This window comes from Oryctolagus cuniculus, chromosome 10, assembly GCF_051225735.1.
Source record: "Oryctolagus cuniculus isolate XC-2025 breed Fujian yellow rabbit chromosome 10, ASM5122573v1, whole genome shotgun sequence".
NCBI classification, from domain to species: Eukaryota; Metazoa; Chordata; class Mammalia; order Lagomorpha; family Leporidae; genus Oryctolagus; species Oryctolagus cuniculus.
Window position 1 is genome coordinate 28,328,383 of NC_142876.1, and position 18,629 is coordinate 28,347,011.

General features: G+C 55.0%; 1 protein-coding gene and 1 pseudogene across 2 annotated transcripts in view; both read left to right on the forward strand.

The window, feature by feature from the left end:
- MYO5B (myosin VB) overlaps positions 1-18,629 on the forward strand; it is a 329,807-nt gene that overhangs the window by 218,388 nt on the left and 92,790 nt on the right. For both annotated transcript variants that reach the window (XM_070050187.2, XM_089305758.1), the window contains exons 15-17: positions 9,241-9,396; positions 10,170-10,267; positions 14,251-14,337. In XM_070050187.2, the coding sequence (XP_069906288.2) occupies positions 9,241-9,396; positions 10,170-10,267; positions 14,251-14,337 (341 nt within the window). The remainder of the gene's footprint in view (positions 1-9,240; positions 9,397-10,169; positions 10,268-14,250; positions 14,338-18,629) is intronic.
- LOC127492539 (U6 spliceosomal RNA) lies at positions 3,951-4,051 on the forward strand (annotated as a pseudogene).

Consider the following 18,629-nt stretch of genomic DNA (forward strand, 5'->3'; position numbering starts at 1 on the left):
ACATTCGCAGCTGGTCCAAGGTGGGGAGGGAGGCAGGGTGTGTAGGGGTCGGGGACAAACACCTGCTAAGAAGAGGGACTTACAAGGGCAAGAGAGGTGACAGAGGCCACAGTGCGTGCGGCAGTGGTCCCTTAAGTCACCGGTCCTCCGACCCCTGCCTGCCGGTCTGAAATTGAGTTCCTTCATATCCTGGTACCTGTGCACCTAACTTCTATTGAGCCATCGACAGAATCTCTCCACAGCAGACAGTTAAAGATCAATAGAACAGAGCTAGGAGCCGAAGGGCTCTTGGACTTGGAACTCTGTTGTCTCCAGAATTTGTTTTCTGCTCGTAGCAGAAAGATAGTGCGTGTCATGTTCATTCTGTGCTAGCAGTTGATCCAACCCCCTGATTATTAAGCACCCACCTTGGGGAACACTGCGCTGAGCCCACTCGTGTTCGCAGAGAAGTGAGCCAAACAGTCTGCTCTCCAGCCGCTTATACCCCACTGGGCGACGCATGTGCAGATAGACACAGGTAACTGTGCAAGGAGAGGCAGGGCAGGGGGCTGAGCCACCAGACGTGTTCCAAGGGCCCACGTGGGTGTGACACTGCCCCTGGCTCAGCCCCTCAGAGGAAACCTGGAGAGGACTTGGAGCACCCGGGGGCCCGACAACACAGAAGCCAAAGATGAATGTCTCTTTGTGATGAGCCCCGGATGAATGCTGCAGGGGCGAGAGGACAGGACGGAGCAGGTCCACCTGGCAGAGGGGTCACATGCCCCTGGGGCTGGGAATGCAGAGCGGATTGGAGTCGGGGAGACCCCTGTCCACGGTCGTGTCTCCGTTTCTGGAATGTCAGGAGACCTGGGCTCTGAGCAAGGTCTGCTGGGGTGAATGTGCACGCCAGCTTGGGGGTTGAGGCGGGATGAACCACTTGGGTCCCCGTCCGCCCAGGCGTCTGCTCCGTGCTGGTTAAGGTGGTTTTTCCATAACTGGGATGGGGCAGGGAGTGAGGAGCCGGACGCCGCAGGGCCAGAGCAGAAGCAGAGGCTTGGGTACCGGGAGCACACCCTCATTAGCCTTCTCAGTGGCTTAGAGCCTGCGGCCTCCCGTCTGTCCCACAGTGGTCCAGGGCGGCCAGGTCTCGTGGTCTAAGTGTCTCCTGTCGGTGGGAGCACACAGGAGAGAAAGCCAGGTGCTTCCACTGTGGTTTGTCTCCCAGCCCTGCCAGGGACCTGAAAGGGGCGTGGCTGAGAAGCTCTCACACTGGTGCCCAGCAGAGCTGGACTTCTGTCCCCTGCGTCACGGATCAGTTTGTGTGCGTCGTTAACCCCTTGGGACCAACGGTCCAGTTACAAGTGGAATGTGAAGGTTAGGAAGGAGGTGCTGTGCTGTGAAGAAGAATGGAAGGACGTTGGGGATCCCACGATCACCACCGTGCCCAGTCAATGATTGGGAGGATAGAGATAGATAGACGTGCTGTGTCCCGCCCCTGCCCCATCTCACCATGAATTCCTATTCTGCACGTGCAAGTGTATTGCCTCAGCTTTTTAAGGTGGACATAAGCACAGCATGTGTCCAGGGTTGTCTGATGCTGGGCTCACTGTCCCGTCGTGGCCAGCACTCCACAGTGCCACATAGCTTTCCTTGGCGTGGCCTCTGCAGCAGTGTGGCCATGAGTGCACCTTGTCCCTGCCCTTGCTCACTGCGCTGAGCACTAGATAAGTCTTAGACGTAGAACTGATGGTTCAGTCGGTGATGCCCGCCAAGAGGTCTGTAGACGTTAAATTGTAGGGCAGCGTGGATCTGTGACCTGCTCAGTAGAGACTGCCAACTCCCTTCATCTCTCCCTTACCCACACACCACAATTTTAGATTTCCCCCTTGCCTGCTAATTTTTTTTAAGCAGCCAGGGACTTTGCCTCCCACCCCGAGCTGGTGCCTCATCCCAGCGACACACCTCTGAGATGCGTGAGGGCCAGCAGCTCTCAGACCAGACTCCCGGGGCTTCCTCCCTGGCAGGAGGAAGGTGAGGAGCCCTCCACCGTGAGCCCCTTCCAGCCCGTCTCAGACGTTCCCCAAGACTGACGCCAGGTCACTGGGGGGCCCACAGATGGGTGGTACACAGGTGCAGCTGCCAACTCTGGGCAGGGCCCTCGGCTGCTTTGGATGATGGGGCAGATGGGCCTGTGTGACGTCACCTGTCATTTGAGTATTTTTAAAGCTAATGATTTATTGAGCCTCTGTCATCTTTAAATTTTTAGTTTCTCACAGCAGTCCTACATTCTGTTTATATCTCTGTTAAAGATAAGAAAAACAGGGGCCCTGTGCTGTGGCACAGTGGGCTAAGCCTCCACCTGTGGTGTGGCCATCCTCTAAGGGCGCCAGTTCGAGTCTCGGCTGCTCCTCTTTCTATCTAGCTCTCTGATAATGGCCTGGGAAAGTAGTGGAGGATGGCCCGAGTGTTTGGGCCCCTGTACTTACATGGGAGACTCGGAAGAAGCTCATGGCTTCAGATTGGCTCAGCTCCGGCCATTGCGGCCATTTGGGGAATGAACCTGTGGATGGAAGACCTTTCTCTTTCTCTCTCCTCTCTCTGTAACTACCTCTCAAAGGTCTGGGAAGATACAAGCTGCATGTCATTAAATTAACAGTGGAATGGCCAATTTTTATTGGTTTCCATCTAATCTCAAATCCTGTGTCTAAATCCCTAATTGTACTTAAAGTGATCTATTTTGCAAGAAACTGTTAGCATTTTTTCTTTGTGTGGACATCCCTGATAAAAGATTCACAAGTTGTCACAAAGAGTTAAGCAGCACAGAATAGAAGACCCCCTAGACCCTAGCAGCCGGAGGGATGTTTGAAGAATTTCCACCATGAGCAGTGAAATAAAACGGGTGTTAATGAGGCTGTAATTAGGAAAGCCAGTTACACTGCCTGAGAGCATCCAATGCAGCTAATTGCTTTCTCAGCTATCAGGGAGCTATAAATAGAGACTTAAGTAAAGAAATGCCTCTTTAAGATGCGACTTCGAGTTATTAGCAGACTTGTTTAAGTAGCAAAGGATGGAGCCTTTTCCCTTCCTGCTTGTGTTTACCGTGAAAAGGGGTATTTTATCAGCCTGGAGAAAGAAACCTCCAAAGGGAGAATGCTTTTCCTCTGGTTAGCAGGGGTAGGGAACCTTCGGCCTGGGGGCCATGTAAGGACCGTGAAATTATTTGGACACGCTGGAACTTGAAATTCAATAGGTCTATAGCGGGCTAAGCTGATCATTTGTATGGCCTGCGAATGATGTTATAAATATTCAAATGGCCCTGGACAGAAAAATGGTTCCTCACCCCTGCATTGGGTGCTGTGCAGCTGGGGCGCCCTGGAGGCTGCACCCTGTGCAGGCGTGGGCCACAGGGCAGATGGGCCTTTGCCCGCCCCCCCCCACCCCCCAGCAGAAAAGGGTCTGGAGACTGCCTCGGCCCAAATCTGTGAGCCGCGAGCCCTGACCGTCCTGTGGGCCGGGGTCATGGCAGGAAGCCCAGTGCCCTGTCTCCTTCTTGCTGCTCAGGGCCTCACTGCTAGTCGTCAAAGAATGACCTTGTACACCACTCCTCTGCTTTCCACACTGATGACTTCCTTAATGGTCACACGCGTGTTCCATTTTGAGCAAATAAGTTCAGGTTTTTAAAAACTGTGTTTTTATTTCCAATGTATTTTTATATAGGAGCTTTATAGAGGTAATCGGCATTCTATAAAACTTATTCTCAAATGTGTGTGGAATACTGCTTTAACGTGTTTGCTGATAGTTGAAAAGCTTCTAGTATTTAGAATAAACAGGGCACTGTATAGAGAACTTTTTAGTTGATAAAATCATCATCCCCTTTCCAGTGCATGCAAATGCATATTTTTTCAGCAAAAAGAAATGCTAAGTCTTTTCTTCTAAAACCCATTTAAAACCTTCTTAAACAAAATGTTTCTGTACTCACTTCAGCACAGACTAACGTTGGAACCATACAGAGAAGCCTAGCACGGCTCCTGCACAAGACGACACGCCAGTTAATGAAGCAGTCTATACTTAAAAAAAAAATTCTTAACCTAAAAGTTGGGGACATTCTTCCCAAAAGGTAGCATTAACCATGAAAAGAATGGATGGGAGGTGAAAATGCATTTTTATTCTGCTTACAGCAATAACTTTCGAAAATAAAATGCTAAGCAATAGATGCCAACCCTACTGTTCCAACAGCGGGTCCTACCTTTGTTTCACCTGTCTGTCGTCTTTTATGTTCTTAGACCCACAAGTGACTGGGTGTGATTTCCAAGGGAACGGCTTTGTGTGCAGCTGTAATTGACATTTTTCTTGAACTGTCAGATGTTCTTTAGAAAGTGTTTTCCTACTTCTCTTAATCCCTTTTTGAATAGAGTTGCCTCAGGCTTTTTGAAATCTGCCTGCAGCTTGCACAGCAGAGAATGCCAAAGGCAGAGACACAGAATTCGGGAGGGGCTTGTTGGCCCGGAGTGGCCACCTGGAGTGTTTCCAGGTGAGAAGGGAGCAGAGGGGGTACAGGCCCTGCTGGGCATCCTTTGCTAGGCTGCCCTGAGATGCATGGGCTGGGCTTCTGGGTCGGGCAGCTCAGGAGCGCCCGGCTCCCTGGCTCTGCAGACGTAACTGTGTGAGCGAAACACAGTGCCCGCCCCCTTGCTCAGATGTGGGCCTTTGGTGGGAATCCTTTGTTAAGGAAGAGCCTGCAGGTGATATTTCATTGTGGTTTAGGTTTGGTTATGGTTAGGAAACAAGCCCCTTCCACAGGGCATGGAGGTCCCTGTGTAGCCCAAACCCCTTGCGGGTAGGTGGGTAGATGGGAGGAGTCGATACTTCTCACCAGGCTTTTGCTCTTGGCCACAGCCCATGGCCCAGCCGGGACCTCTGAGTGTTTCGTTCCCATCGCCAGACTAGACTGTGTGTTCCCTGAGTCTATAAAACAAGCTGAGTAGGATGTGGAGCCCCCACCTCCTCCCCGGGGTGACTGTTCCAACAGACTCGTGCGTCTCCCTCGAGTCCCACACCCTGCCACTTGCAAACAGCCTCCAAAGCAGGGACCCGCAGCTCAACCAGAGCTTTAAAAGCAAAATACAAGTTCTCCAGGCTGGCCGGTTATGCAGGTCATGTAGGTGCCCAGGTGACGACACGGTGCCGGCTGAGGTTAAACTGCCTTAGACAGCTTTCAAAAACCAGAAAGCATAGCTACCTTCTCTGATTGAAGCAAGAGAAAGAAAAATTTTTAAATACGCATATCAGCAATTGCCATTTCAAAGATTTTGATATGTTTGTGACCTTAGGATTTAAATTTTTTTTTGCAGAAAAAGCTGCTAATTTTCCTGTAAATTAAACCCCCTCAATCAGAAGAATTATACAGATTGGTAAATTCTGTTAGTGCCCCAAACATTGTAGAAATTGGGTTCAGGAAGCCTATGGACTTGGATAATTTGATCAGCTGGCATCTTGTTTTGGCCCAGCAGGCCCAGTTGCAAGGGTGTTGTAGAATGTGAACCTGCTGCCAGCCTCCCATTGTCTCCCTGGGGGACTTCTCGGGCCATGTTGCCCTTTGTCACCTGTGTCATGGCTCTGACACCGCCCTGGCCCTGAGTGCCCTGGCTCCAGCCCCGCCTCCAGGCCCTTCTCTCCCTGCCACTCCTTAGGGTCTCAGCTGATTGGTACTATGGCAGCTTCATTTCCTAGACGGTGAGGGCCAACAGGTCTCTAAACAGGGGGCTGCTGGGTAAGGTTTGTGCTCAGAAGGAGCTGGCTATGGGCAGAGATGTTTGGAGGGATGCGTGCAGGTGGCCCTCAAGTTTACAAGACTGTAGTGATCCAGGAGGGAGCTTGGGGATCTGATGCTGAGCCACAGGCCGAACCTGGTACTTGGCTGCCTTAGGAAGCAGGGTGGGAGCCCCAGCGTCCCTAAGGTGATGTAGAAGACATAGAGTGAAAGTGGTCTGGGCCAGGTTGAGTTTGGGGTTTGCAGTGGACACCCAGAGGGAGGAAGATGTGAGCAGGTGTTTGGAACCATGGCGATGGAGCCAGGGCCATGCGGGTCCTGGGACTGAGTGCTGGAAGAGAGACGGGGTTGGGTGAAGTTCTGGGAGATGGCCAGGCAAGGGGGGGGAGTACAGGAGGATGGGCTGGGAAGGTGGGTGAATGGGGGGGGCTGAGGCCAGTGAATGGGGAAATTAAAGTGGGAGGAGATCTGGAGGCCGGGTCAAGGGATGACTTAGAGGAAGCAGCTGGCTCAGTGCCCCCCTTTTCACGGTCGAACAAGTTGGAATTGGGTGCAGTTGGGAGATTCGTCGTGGATCACGCTAAGTTGCAGAGCCGTGTCGAAGTCAGGGACGCCGCCCTAGCCCAGCGCCTGCCCTTGAGCTCCACGCTGCTTCGGAGAAAGCTCCCGGATCGTGGGCTGGTGTGCGCTCCTGTAGGAACCCAGCGTGGTACGCCATGCGTGACGGACGTCGGCCTCTTCCCCATGCAGCCAGGCACCTCATCCAGCAGATGCCGGGGTGCTGCTGCTGTCTGTGCTGTGGTCTTGCCGGGGCTCTGCAGCGGGGCTGAGTGTAGACCCTGGCTTTGCCCCTTCCTGCTCCTGTGGCCTCTGCTCAGCGCCGGGGGAAACGGAGCCTGGAGCAGATTGAGAGCCCCTTCTCCCAGAGACCCTAATTCCTCCCAGCCACTTAGCGCTGAGAGTCGATCTCCGTCTTTCCACATCTAACATTTGCAGCCGTTTGCTTCCTGGATGAGGAGTGGAACATTCTCAAGCATCTGTGCTTTTACGGTTTAGGTAGATTCTTCACGTATGCGACCACATGCTTACTGTCACTGGGCACATGCCCATGTGTGTGGTCTTAGCCTTAGTCCTTAGTCCTCATCTTCCACACAGTGGGGAGGCTGTAGGCTGGGCAAGCCTAGGGCTCGACGCCCAGCCCAGACCTCAGGTGGTTTCTCCTGTGGGAGGCACGTGCAGGAGAGGACGGAGTGCTCTGGGGAAGTGTCACAGGCACCAGGGCGGGGTGGGGGCTGGGGAGAGGGGTCTCAGAATAAGCACAGAGGAGGGGCAGTGCTATGGCACAGTAGGTTAAGCCTCCAGTTGTGATGCCGGCATGCCACATGACTGTCCATTCATGTCCCCACTGCTCCTCTTCCAATCAGCTCTCTGCTGATGGCCTGGGAAAGCAGTAGAAGATGACCCAAGTGCTACGGCCCCTGCACCCATGTGGGAAACCTGGAAGAAGCTCCTGGCTTCAGATCAGCCCAGCTCTGGCTGTTGTGGCCATTTTGGGAGTGAACCAGCAGATGGAAAACCTCTCTGTCTCCCTCTCTATATGTAACTCTACCTGTCAAAGAAATAATAAATTTTAAAAATAAGCAGAGAGGAGAAAATAGGGGGTGCTGCAGGTTGGAGTAGCACTGTGAGCACAGGTGTAGAGGCGGTTGTAATGGGAACAGTCAGGGGACTGCTTTTGACTGTCTAAGAGGTGAGTGTGGGCCCAGACCACGGGGTCATTGGCTGCTAGCCTGGGGTGTTCAGATGCGGTGTGAGGAGAGGGGAACCATGTGCTGATGTTGGGGTTGAGGGAAGAGCTTGCGGCTGGACTAGGAGGAGCAGAGTCTGGGATTAGAAGTGGCTCAGGGTTTGCAGGTGGGGGGCTGTGTGCTTCCCTTCCCTGCCCACCAGCAGGCATGTGGCCGAGGCTGTATTGTACTTGGTTCAGCCCCTGCAATCCTTCACTGGGCCGAGTGCCCTGATGGCTGGGACTGTCACCAGCACCTTGTCCAAGGCCTGCATCTTCATCTCATTACACGTGGAGACATTTGTACAGAGAGCTCACAGGACAGGCATGGTCCTCATGGGACAGGGGTGGTCCTCACAGTACAGGCGTGTTTTGTTTTGTTTTGTTTTCTGACAGGCAGAGTTAGAGAGAGAAGGGTCTTCCTTTTGTTGGTTCACCCCCGAATGGCCACAACGACCGGCGCTGCACCGATCCGATGGCAGGAGCCAGGTGCTTCTCCTGGTCTCCCATGGGGTGCAGGGCCCAAGCACTTGGGCCATCCTCCACTGCCTTCCCTGGCCACAGCAGAGAGCTGGACTGGAAGAGGAACAACCAGGACAGAATCCGGCGCCCCAACCAGGACTAGAACCCGGTGTGCCGGCGCCACAGGCGGAAGATTAGCCAAGTGAGCCACAGTGCCAGCCAGTATAGGTGTGGTTTTATCCCCACTTGATGGCTCAGCGAAGTTAAGTAATTTGCAGGATCCAGTGCTAAATGTGGAGAAAATCGCATTTAAGCACAGTTCTGGAGGAATATAGCTGCCTTCTGTCACACCTCAAGGAAAGGAAGTTGGGCCCATCTTTGTAGGTGAGGGGTGAGTGATGTCTGGGAAAGCTACTTCTGCCTTTAAAAACTGAGCCATAAAATGCACACTTTTGAAGTGTGGAATTTAGTGGGCTTTAATATTTTCATGAAGTTGTAGAACCATCACCATTGTCAACTTGTAAATTTTTTATTAAAAAAAAAAAAAAACAAAACACAGAAAACCAAGAACCATGCCCATGAGCAGTGGTTCCCCTGCGCCTTCCCTAACCCCTGTGGACTGCTGAATGACCTCCTGTTGCCTGGACACGTACCACAACCACAGTTGGTAGTTGTGGTCTGTGTGTCTGGCTTTCTTCCCAGTCCCCTCCCCCGCGTTGCAGTGTGTGTGAAGACCTCTTTACACTGTGTGGATGGAACACGGTATATTCGATCCGTCAGTTGTCGGTCATTTGGGCTGTTCCCATGTTATGATTAAGAGTAATGCCGGGTGAGGCAGGCGTTGTGATGCCGCGGGGTAAGCTGCGCTTGGGATGCCCACATTCGGTATCTGAGCACCAGTTCAAGTCCCAGCTGCCCCACTTCCAATGCAGCTGCCGGCTAATGCACCTGCAAAGCAGCAAATGATGGTCCAGGCACTTGAGTTCCTGCCACCCTGGGCAAGAACCCAGGCCCAGCCCAGGCTGTCGCAGTCATTTGGGGGAGTGAACTAGCAGGTGAACGATCCCCTCCCCCCCCCTCCTTCCCCCTCCTCTCCCCCTCAGAGTGCTGCTGTGATGGTGCACCTGTGCTGTGTGGACACATGGCAAGGTCCCATGTGTGTCAGAAAGCTGTCCTGGAGGGGTTTGAACCCCATAAAGTGCATGGGCCTCACACTTACCGTCCTTGCTGTGGTTGTTTGCAGTTCCCGCTCGTGGCTGACCTGTTCCATGACGACAAGGACCCTGCCCCTGCCACCGCTGCAGCTGGCAAGGGATCGTCTTCAAAGATCAACATTCGCTCCGCCAGACCCCCCTTGAAAGCTTCCAACAAGGAGCACAAGAAAACCGTGGGCCACCAGGTCAGCCCCAGGCCCGTGGCGAGGCTAGCCTCTCCAGAGGCGGAGCCTGACCCCCCCACCACACACACACTGCCCGTGCTTTGTGTCCCAAAACTCTCGCTAGAGAAGAGGGCATCCTGGCAGCCCCAATGGGAACAGTTCATTCTACCGAGGGCCACGTCCAAAGACCACAGGTGCCTCATGCAGGGGAGGCGGGAGGGGCTGGAATCTGCGGCCTGGACAGGAGGGTGAAGGCGTGTGCAGCTTCAGGAGGCTGCGAGCCAGCACCTCCTCCCCTGGGGTCTCTGTGGACTTTGAAGGGCAGAGGGCGCCTCCTGGCAACCGCCAACCCTCCGTTCACGTACTGTTGCCTGCCCTGGGAGTTCCGTGTAAACGCTCATTTCTAGCACACTCTGGCCCGGGAAGCCAGGCTCAAGGTCTTGGGCATAGGAACACAAACCTCCCATGCGCGGCCAGCAGTGTCTGAGCCCTGTTATCCTCCTCCCCTCTGTCTCCTCTGGTCCTCAGCGACAGCCAGAGGTGGGCCCACTCGGGGTCTCCCTGTGCAGTTTGAGTGACACTAACATGGGAGGGGCTTGATTTTGAGTGCAGAGGGAAGAGCAGAAGAGTTGGAACCTGATCCCAGGTCTTTGTTCCTTCCCTGTCCTTCCGTGTTCACAGCTGTCGCCATGACAGTAACAGCCCCCACCCCAGCAGCAGGCCGTGAAGTATGTTACTTGTCACGTGTCCAACAAAACGTGTAGACTAACGGAGTGCTGCCGTTTGCTCCCCAGTTCCGCACCTCCCTGCATCTGCTCATGGAGACCCTGAACGCCACGACGCCTCACTACGTGCGCTGCATCAAGCCCAATGACGAGAAGCTCCCCTTCCAGTGAGTGCCCGCTGGTGTCCACTGCCCCACCAGGCCTCTCGATGCCGCCGTGGAGGTCCAGGTGGAACCACGGGGGCCCAGCCTTGGGGGCCTGGGGCCTTGAGCTCGGTGCCGGCCTGCACCTAGACTCCATGCACAGGTTGTGTGCCCAGGAGAGGTGGGCTTGCGGCCACCTGCTGCACTAGGGACTCGGGGTGAGAAGGGGCGGTTCCCCAGTCCCCTGGAGCCAGCGGCGGTGTGCAGGGATGGGCGCCCTCGGATGCCAGATGGTGCATTCTCCCTGTGAGTGTGAAGTGTAGACGTGGACGGGTCACTGGGTGATCAGGACGGGCTTCCTTCAGATGGGCCCGCCTCTTGCCTCAACCTGCCACCGCCCCTGGGCTTCCCGAGCTACCCAGCCCGTCCCCTAGACCCCACTACTGCCACCTCTGCTCCAACTTCTTCCAACCCCACCTTGAAACCCTTCCAAGGCTCACTGGCCAACCTCATCCAGGTCCATGCAGCAGCGAGACTCACCCCTGTGTAGCTTTGGTCTGTCTTCCACTTCTCTGTAAGCATTCTGCGGTACCCTTGTGTGTCATTAAAAGTTAACATTATTGACCTTATTCTAGAAGGAAATTGCTCTGTCCCTCCTGCCATCCCCTCTAATCTGAGTCCCTCGGCCTTGGCACCACTGACGTTTTGGGTTGGGTGGTTCGTTGCCCTGGGCCATCCTGGGCATTGGAGGATGTGCAGCAGCTTCACTGGCCTCCGCCCCCAGGTGCCAGTCACGTCCCTGCTGCCGTGACAACTAAAAGTGTTTCGTGCATCGCCGGGTGCTCCCTGCGGGACAAAATGGCCTCCAGTTGAGAGCCTCCGTCCTATGCTGAGTGCCTTGATAGCATCTCTCCTCTCCTCTTCCCCCCGACCCCCATCTCCTCTGAGAAACAGCTCGCTAGACGCTGAGCGCGAACAGGTGCGGTGACAGACACATCCTGTGCAGCTCACTCTGCCGCAGGAGAGGCTGCTAGAGGCTGTGAGAAAGTGCTGCTGGGGCCAGGAGGGGGGGAGGTGAGAGACCCCCGGAGGCAGCCCAGGGCAAAGGTCATCACCTAGGATCACTCGGTGGAAGGCCTGGCCAGCTATCCTGAAGACCAGCCCGCTGCAGATGCTGCTGAGCCTGGGGAAGGAGTTGGGGTCCTGTAGCCTGTGCAGAAATCGGGGGGGGGGGGGAGGTGCCATGAGGCTACCGAGTGCAGCCTGCTTCCAGCAAGCCCAGGCTGTCCTGCACCTGGTGTGGGCATCGCAGTGGGGCCCCAGGCATCTCTGGTGGCTTTTAAATCCAGAGTGGAGGTGTTCATCGTCCTCACCAGAGTCCTCGATGGTTTGATAGCAGAGGGCCTGGTTTTCTACTTCCACTCGCCTTCAACTGTGACCACAGGCAGGCAGAGCACGGGAGTGTTCTGTTCCAGTGGGGGAGGGAATATTAAAATGCAGGAGGCTGCTGCCTTCACACCTTCTGGGGGGCATGTGAGCAGGGAGAGACGAAGGCGGAGTCTTCTGTCCTTGCTGCATCGGAGCTTTTTTCTGTAGTCATTTCTCTCCTGCATCCCATGGTCCTACAACAAACGGCAGGGTTGTACTTGGACAGTCTCAGCTTGGACAGTCTCAGCTCCAGCGTGGCAGTGAGGAAAGTGAGTTGTGGAGAGACTGTGTCTCGCTCTGAGTGGCAGAGCCAGGCTCCCCTCTCCGGCCTCGCTCAGTCTGCTAGGAGGACAGCGTTGCCATCTCAGCAGGGAAGAGCAGGTGCAAGTTGGGAGGGGCTCTGCTGGGCTCCGTAAGAGGCCTGGGTGACCGTTAAGGCAGAGTTTGGACGTTGGTTGCCAGATGTATTCTGGGGAACCAGCCCCAGTGAAGTGTGTGGGCTCCAAGAGGAGAGCAGTGCCCCCCAACTGCTGGCTCAGAGACCTGGCACTCTGCTGCATGGGTGGGGTGCCTGAGCTGGCCACTGCCCGGCTGTCACGTAGGCCACAGTCCACAGCTGGGTGCTCAGTGGTCACATGGCATGACGCAGGGGCAGTGAGGGGCAAGGGTGCTGGAGAAGAGGATCAGACCTTTGTGGGAAGGAGGGTGTTCTGTCCTCCACGGAAGCCATGGGAGGTCCTGGAGGAAGTGGTGACCCCAGCTGGCCCCACATGAAACCACGGGCCACAGGTGTTCCCTAGCAGGCTGCTGTCCCTCCCGTCCCACTGGCCCGGGGGCCTGAGTGTGGCTCTGCGGGAAGGGGCCCATGGCTGGCCTGGAAAGCACATGCATGCTGTGGTCAGGCACAGCGTCACTGGGAGGCAGCCCCAGGACAGACCATCCTGCAGAGTTCCAGTGGGCCCGGCTGCTGGGGACAGTGACACACAGCCTGCCCAGGGGCTGCTCCCTGGGCTGCCGTGGACCCTGGGACCAATGCAGCCTCTATGTTCCTTTATCCAGCAGGGTAGGCAGGCTGCCAACCGCCTGGCTGAGGCATGTGCAGAAACCACGGGGTGGGCAGGGAGGCAGGCAGCGATGGCCTGGCTGAGGTTTGCACAGGAGCCGTTGTCATCTCTTAGCAAGTAGTGGTTGATGCCGGGTCAGCTTTAATTCTCTCTCCATAAAGATCCCCGGTCACCCCAGCCAGCCTGGCATCTTTCCCATGGATTGCTTTGAGTGCTGTTAGTGCATTTATCACACGCCCCCTGTGCAGCAGTGTGGGTCCTTGCAGAGAACAGAGGCAGTACTGCAGCGTGGTACTTAGTCGGTGTGAGTGAGTGAGTGCGGTTTCCAGTACCAGGCCTGTCGCTCCCCCTCTTCGTGGAGGAACGACACAGGACCCTGCGCTGTTCTTTTGTCTGCTTGGCCCTTCCCGGGTTTGCTGCTGGTTCTTCCCGGGTTGACTACCGTCCCTTCCACCTCCATGGAAGGGCGGTTCCCCCTGCCACTTTCCCCACTTCCGCGGGGGAGCGGCACACCGCCGGCCGGCTCTCTCAGGGGCTGCTCAGATGTTCCTCAGGTGTTCCCCTTAGATGTTCCTGGTGCATGTTGTCTCTCTCCTCCTTTATAGTCCTCTTCCACCAATCCCAACTCTGCTACCCACACACCGAGTACACTGCTCTCCTCCAATCAGGAGCGGGATCAGCTCCTGCAGGTTATTGGTTGAACTGGAGGCAGCTGTGTAGAAGTTGTTTTTACTCCTCTCCCAGCGCCATGTTGTGGGAGAGCAGATGCATAGAATAAGTCTTAATTCCAGTAACTTAGTCTAGTCCGAGTTGCTCCCCACAAGGCCCAGCACTGCATAGGGCATGTGGCTGGTTGAAGATGGTGCACATCTTTAAAGTCATGGAGGTCAAGGTCTTCCCACTGTCGGATTCTCGGTGGAGCGTCTGCCACCATCCCAGCTTATGGTGGCCGTGCCCTGTGTCCTCTTGCTTTCACGGGCCCCAGTCTTTAATCTTCACACTCACCCTAGAAGATGAGCCCCGTTGTTGTCCCCACTTTAGAGAGGAGGATACTGAGGCCCTAGGACGGTCAGTTACCTGCCTGGACCACATCATGATTCAAAGCCACCCCTGGGGCCTTTTGAGTCGAATAGTGCTTGACATTGCACTCAGACACATGGCTGTGTGGATGGACATAAAAAGAGGTTCTAGGGAGAGGGCAGCAAGGGGTCTTGGGCAGGGAGGTTATACGAAGAAGGCAGGAAGGAGGGTGGGCAGGATTCGGGTAGGCCGAGATGGGGAGGAGTGTCTCACCTGGGAGTGAGAATATGCTCAGAACTGAAGGTGCTGGCGTGGGCTCACCTGCCTGCCACCCAGCACCCTGTAGCCCGTGTTTCACCCCTGACCTTGAGCACAGATGGGCGTGACCTCCTGTAACAGGGCCAGCAGGTGCCCTGTGTGCTGCAAGCAGGGGTGTGCGCTCTCTGCGCTCATTGGCCAGGTTGTCCACTCACTGCTTGTCTTCCCGTTTGGCAGCTTTGACCCCAAGAGAGCGGTGCAGCAGCTTCGAGCCTGCGGGGTGCTGGAGACGATTCGCATCAGTGCGGCTGGCTACCCGTCCAGGTAAGGTACCCGCCAGCCATACCTGTGGGGACTGCCCCCAGAGCTGCCAGACGCAGACCCTACAGAAGGCTCCCAGATGCTGAGACCCCATGCTGGACGCTGACAGAAATCAGAACTTCAGTTTGGCCTGAGAAGCACGAGAGCTAACAGTAGCAGCTTTTCAGATTTCACGTTGGCATTGGTCTGGGTGATGAGCCAGCTCGAGTTGCATAGGGTGTTCCCCCTTCACTCTCTTCCACCTGTCCACCTCACTCTCCTCCACCTGTCCACCTCACTCTCCTCCACCTGTCCCCTTCACTCTCCTCCACCTGTCCCCTTCACTCTCCTCCACCTGTCCCCTTCACTGTCCTCCACCTGTCCCCTTCACTCTCCTCCACCTGTCCACCTCACTCTCCTCCACCTGTCCACTTTACCCTCCTCCACCTGCCCACTTCACTCTCCTCCACCTGTCCACCTCACTCTCCTCCACCTGTCCCCTTCACTCTCCTCCACCTGTCCCCTTCACTCTCCTCCACCTGTCCCCTTCACTCTCCTCCACCTGTCCACCTCACTCTCCTCCACCTGTCCCCTTCACTCTCCTCCACCTGTCCACCTCACTCTCCTCCACCTGTCCCCTTCACTGTCCTCCACCTGTCCCCTTCACTGTCCTCCACCTGTCCCCTTCACTGTCCTCCACCTGTCCCCTTTACTCTCCTCCACCTGTCCACCTCACTCTCCTCCACCTGTCCACTTCACTGTCCTCCACCTGTCCCCTTTACTCTCCTCCACCTGTCCCCTTTACTCTCCTCCACCTGTCCACCTCACTCTCCTCCACCTGCCCACTTCACTCTCCTCCACCTGTCCCCTTCACTCTCCTCCACCTGTCCCCTTCCTTCACTCTCCTCCACCTGTCCACTTTACCCTCCTCCACCTGTCCCCATCACTCTCCTCCACCTGTCCCCTTCACTCTCCTCCACCTGTCCCCTTCACTCTCCTCCACCTGTCCCCTTCACTCTCCTCCACCTGTCCCCTTCACTCTCCTCCACCTGTCCACCTCACTCTCCTCCACCTGTCCCCTTCACTCTCCTCCACCTGTCCACCTCACTCTCCTCCACCTGTCCCCTTCACTGTCCTCCACCTGTCCCCTTCACTGTCCTCCACCTGTCCCCTTTACTCTCCTCCACCTGTCCACCTCACTCTCCTCCACCTGTCCACTTCACTGTCCTCCACCTGTCCCCTTTACTCTCCTCCACCTGTCCACCTCACTCTCCTCCACCTGCCCACTTCACTCTCCTCCACCTGTCCCCTTCACTCTCCTCCACCTGTCCCCTTCACTCTCCTCCACCTGTCCCCTTCCTTCACTCTCCTCCACCTGTCCACTTTACCCTCCTCCACCTGTCCCCATCACTCTCCTCCACCTGTCCCCTTCACTCTCCTCTACCTGTGCACCTCACTCTCCTCCACCTGTCCACCTCACTCTCCTCCACCTGTCCCCTTCACTCTCCTCCACCTGTCCCCTTCACTCTCCTCCACCTGTCCCCTTCACTCTCCTCTACCTGTGCACCTCACTCTCCTCCACCTGTCCCCTTCACTCTCCTCCACCTGTCCCCTTCACTCTCCTCTACCTGTGCACCTCACTCTCCTCCACCTGTCCCCTTCACTCTCCTCCACCTGTCCCCATCACTCTCCTCCACCTGTCCCCTTCACTCTCCTCTACCTGTGCACCTCACTCTCCTCCACCTGTCCCCTTCACTCTCCTCCACCTGTCCCCTTCACTCTCCTCTACCTGTGCACCTCACTCTCCTCCACCTGTCCACCTCACTGTCCTCCACCTGTCCACTTTACCCTCCTCCACCTGTCTACCTCACCTGCTTTTGTTGCTGTTGTTTTGGGGACAGATAAAATACGCATCCAAGAGTATAGTATCATCTTAACCATTCTGAAGTGTGTGGTTTGCTGTTAAGTACGTTCACATTGTGCACAATCATCCAGAATTCTTCCTTTTGCAAAACTAGAACTCTGTTCCTGTTAAACGCTAGGGTGAGTGTTTGGCACAATGGCTAAGCATGCCACTTGGGATGCCCACATCCCATGTCAGAGTGCCTAGGTTTGAGCCCCAACTCTGCTTCCAATTCCAGCTTCCTACCAACATGTACCCCTAGGAGCAAACAAATGATGGCTCGAGTACTTTGGCCCTTGCCAGCAGCCCGTGTGGAAGATCCAAATTAAGTTCTAGGCTCCAGGCTTCAACCCGGCCCTGCCATGGCCGTTGTGGACATCTGAGGAGTGAATCAGCAGATGGAGGATAGATCTGTCTCTGCCTTTGAAATAAAATAAAACCAGCATCAATTCTCCATTCCCTACTCACCAGCAAACCATCTTGCTACTGCCTGTCTGATTTTGATGACTCTTGGTAGCTCACATAAATGGAATTGTGTGGTCTTTGCCCTCTCTGTGGCTGGTTTCACTTACCATGTTTCTTCCATGTGGAGGCACGGGTCAGAATCTTCTGCTTTTTAAGACTGAATTGCTTTCCCTTGTAAATGCAAGAATACTTCATAAAGTTACGGAAATGGAGCAAAAAGTGAAATCCATGCATATGAGGGGTCTTCAAAACTTTCATGGAAAATGTGTCTTTTGAACAAGCTATGTGTAAATTTCCAAATCTTTTTGCAACAGAAATTTTAATTCCATTGTCCATTAACTTTACAATTGTTCATTTATTTATTTGTTTGAAAGGCAGAAACAGATCTCCCCTCCACTGGTTCACTACCCAAATGCCCACAACACCTAGGATTGGACCAAGCTGAAGCCAGGAGCCAGAAACTCAATTCAGTTTTCCCATGTGGGCGGCAGAGACTCAACTGCTTGATCCATTGGTGTGGGGAGCACACTAGTTGGACACTGGAATCGGGGTCAGAGCTGGGGTGTGAACCCAGGCACTATGATATGGGATGCGAGTACCCCGAGTGGCATCTTGACCACTCCATCACGCTTTGCCCGCCTGCAGATGTTTTGGGAGAACCTTTTATATACCCCATTTGCTCGCTCACTCATCCATCAATGGGCCCCTTCTGCACTTAGCATGAAATCTAATTATCATTGAGTTAAATAATAGCTATGGCAGTCTGATTTGCTTTGTAAGTGGGCACCCCCAAGTCTGGGGACTCCAGGCCAGGAATGTGGGTCCCCTGTTGACACGGCTGAAGTAGCCCTGGAGGCTGGGCAGCAAGCCTGCTAACTCTCACAATCACAGTCTGTACTGGAGTCCTGTGGGCCAGACTGTGCTGTAGATCGGGGCAAAGCTGAGTGGTGTAGCAGCCCAGGGCCTGCAGTGCTGCCCACAAAAGGTCTTCTGTTCTAAGAAGTCTGTGTTGGGAGGTAGAGGGAGCCAGGATGGGGAGTGGCAGGTACAGGCCTCCTGTCCTCCCTGCCTTCTCTCTACCTTGCCCTTTTGCTTGCACTGGAGGGACCTTATCGTACATGTGCAATGGATAATTGCCCATAAACAGCTTGACCATAAACGGTACCCAGTGGTTAGTCTTCGGAAGGAAGTTGTTGATTAAATTAGGATTTGCATCTGACCTGGGAAGTACAGCTGCCACTTACCTACCACACCCGAGCGGCTGAAGCATTGCTCAGGATTCTGTGTGTGACCAGACCCCAGGCTGGTGTCCGTCTCCTTTCCAGCCACTTCTCTTCCTGCTTAGGAAATGAGACAAAGTGAGCCAGCAGCTCGGCCATTCGTCCTGGGATGAAGGCCTAGATGGACGTCTTGCCTGGAGGTGTCTGACATCAGCCTTTTAATGGGGTCATGGGGCCGAGGCCATGGGGTGCGGTAGCTCAGTTCTGAGGTTCAGCCACTGGCGTCTCACCCTCCCAGGGCCTCTCCAGGCCTGCGACCAGCTCAGGGGGTGCAGATCTGACGCCTGTGCTCAGTACTAGGCCTGGAAGGAGGATCTTAGCGGGCAGCTGAGCCACTGGTCTTGCAGCTGTCCTCCCTGGGCACCTGGTTCCAGTCCTGTTCCTGCTCCAGCTTCTGCATCTGCTGGACTCCCAGGGTGATCGGCCTGCTGTGAAAGGGGTTCTTTAGCTCCCTATCTGTAGTCCACTATTTCCTAGAGTCCTATGTTGCAACCCGTTAATGGGTCAGGACGTCAACACAGTGTGTTGTCAAATAGTTCTTTAATGAAATCACTTGGGTTGGGAAATAAAGGGCAATTTGTGGTGGACAGATCCAGGCACGACTGTGTTGTCAGATCTAGTTATGGCCCAAGACATGGATTTCGCAAAGGGGAGCCAGCAAAGGAAGT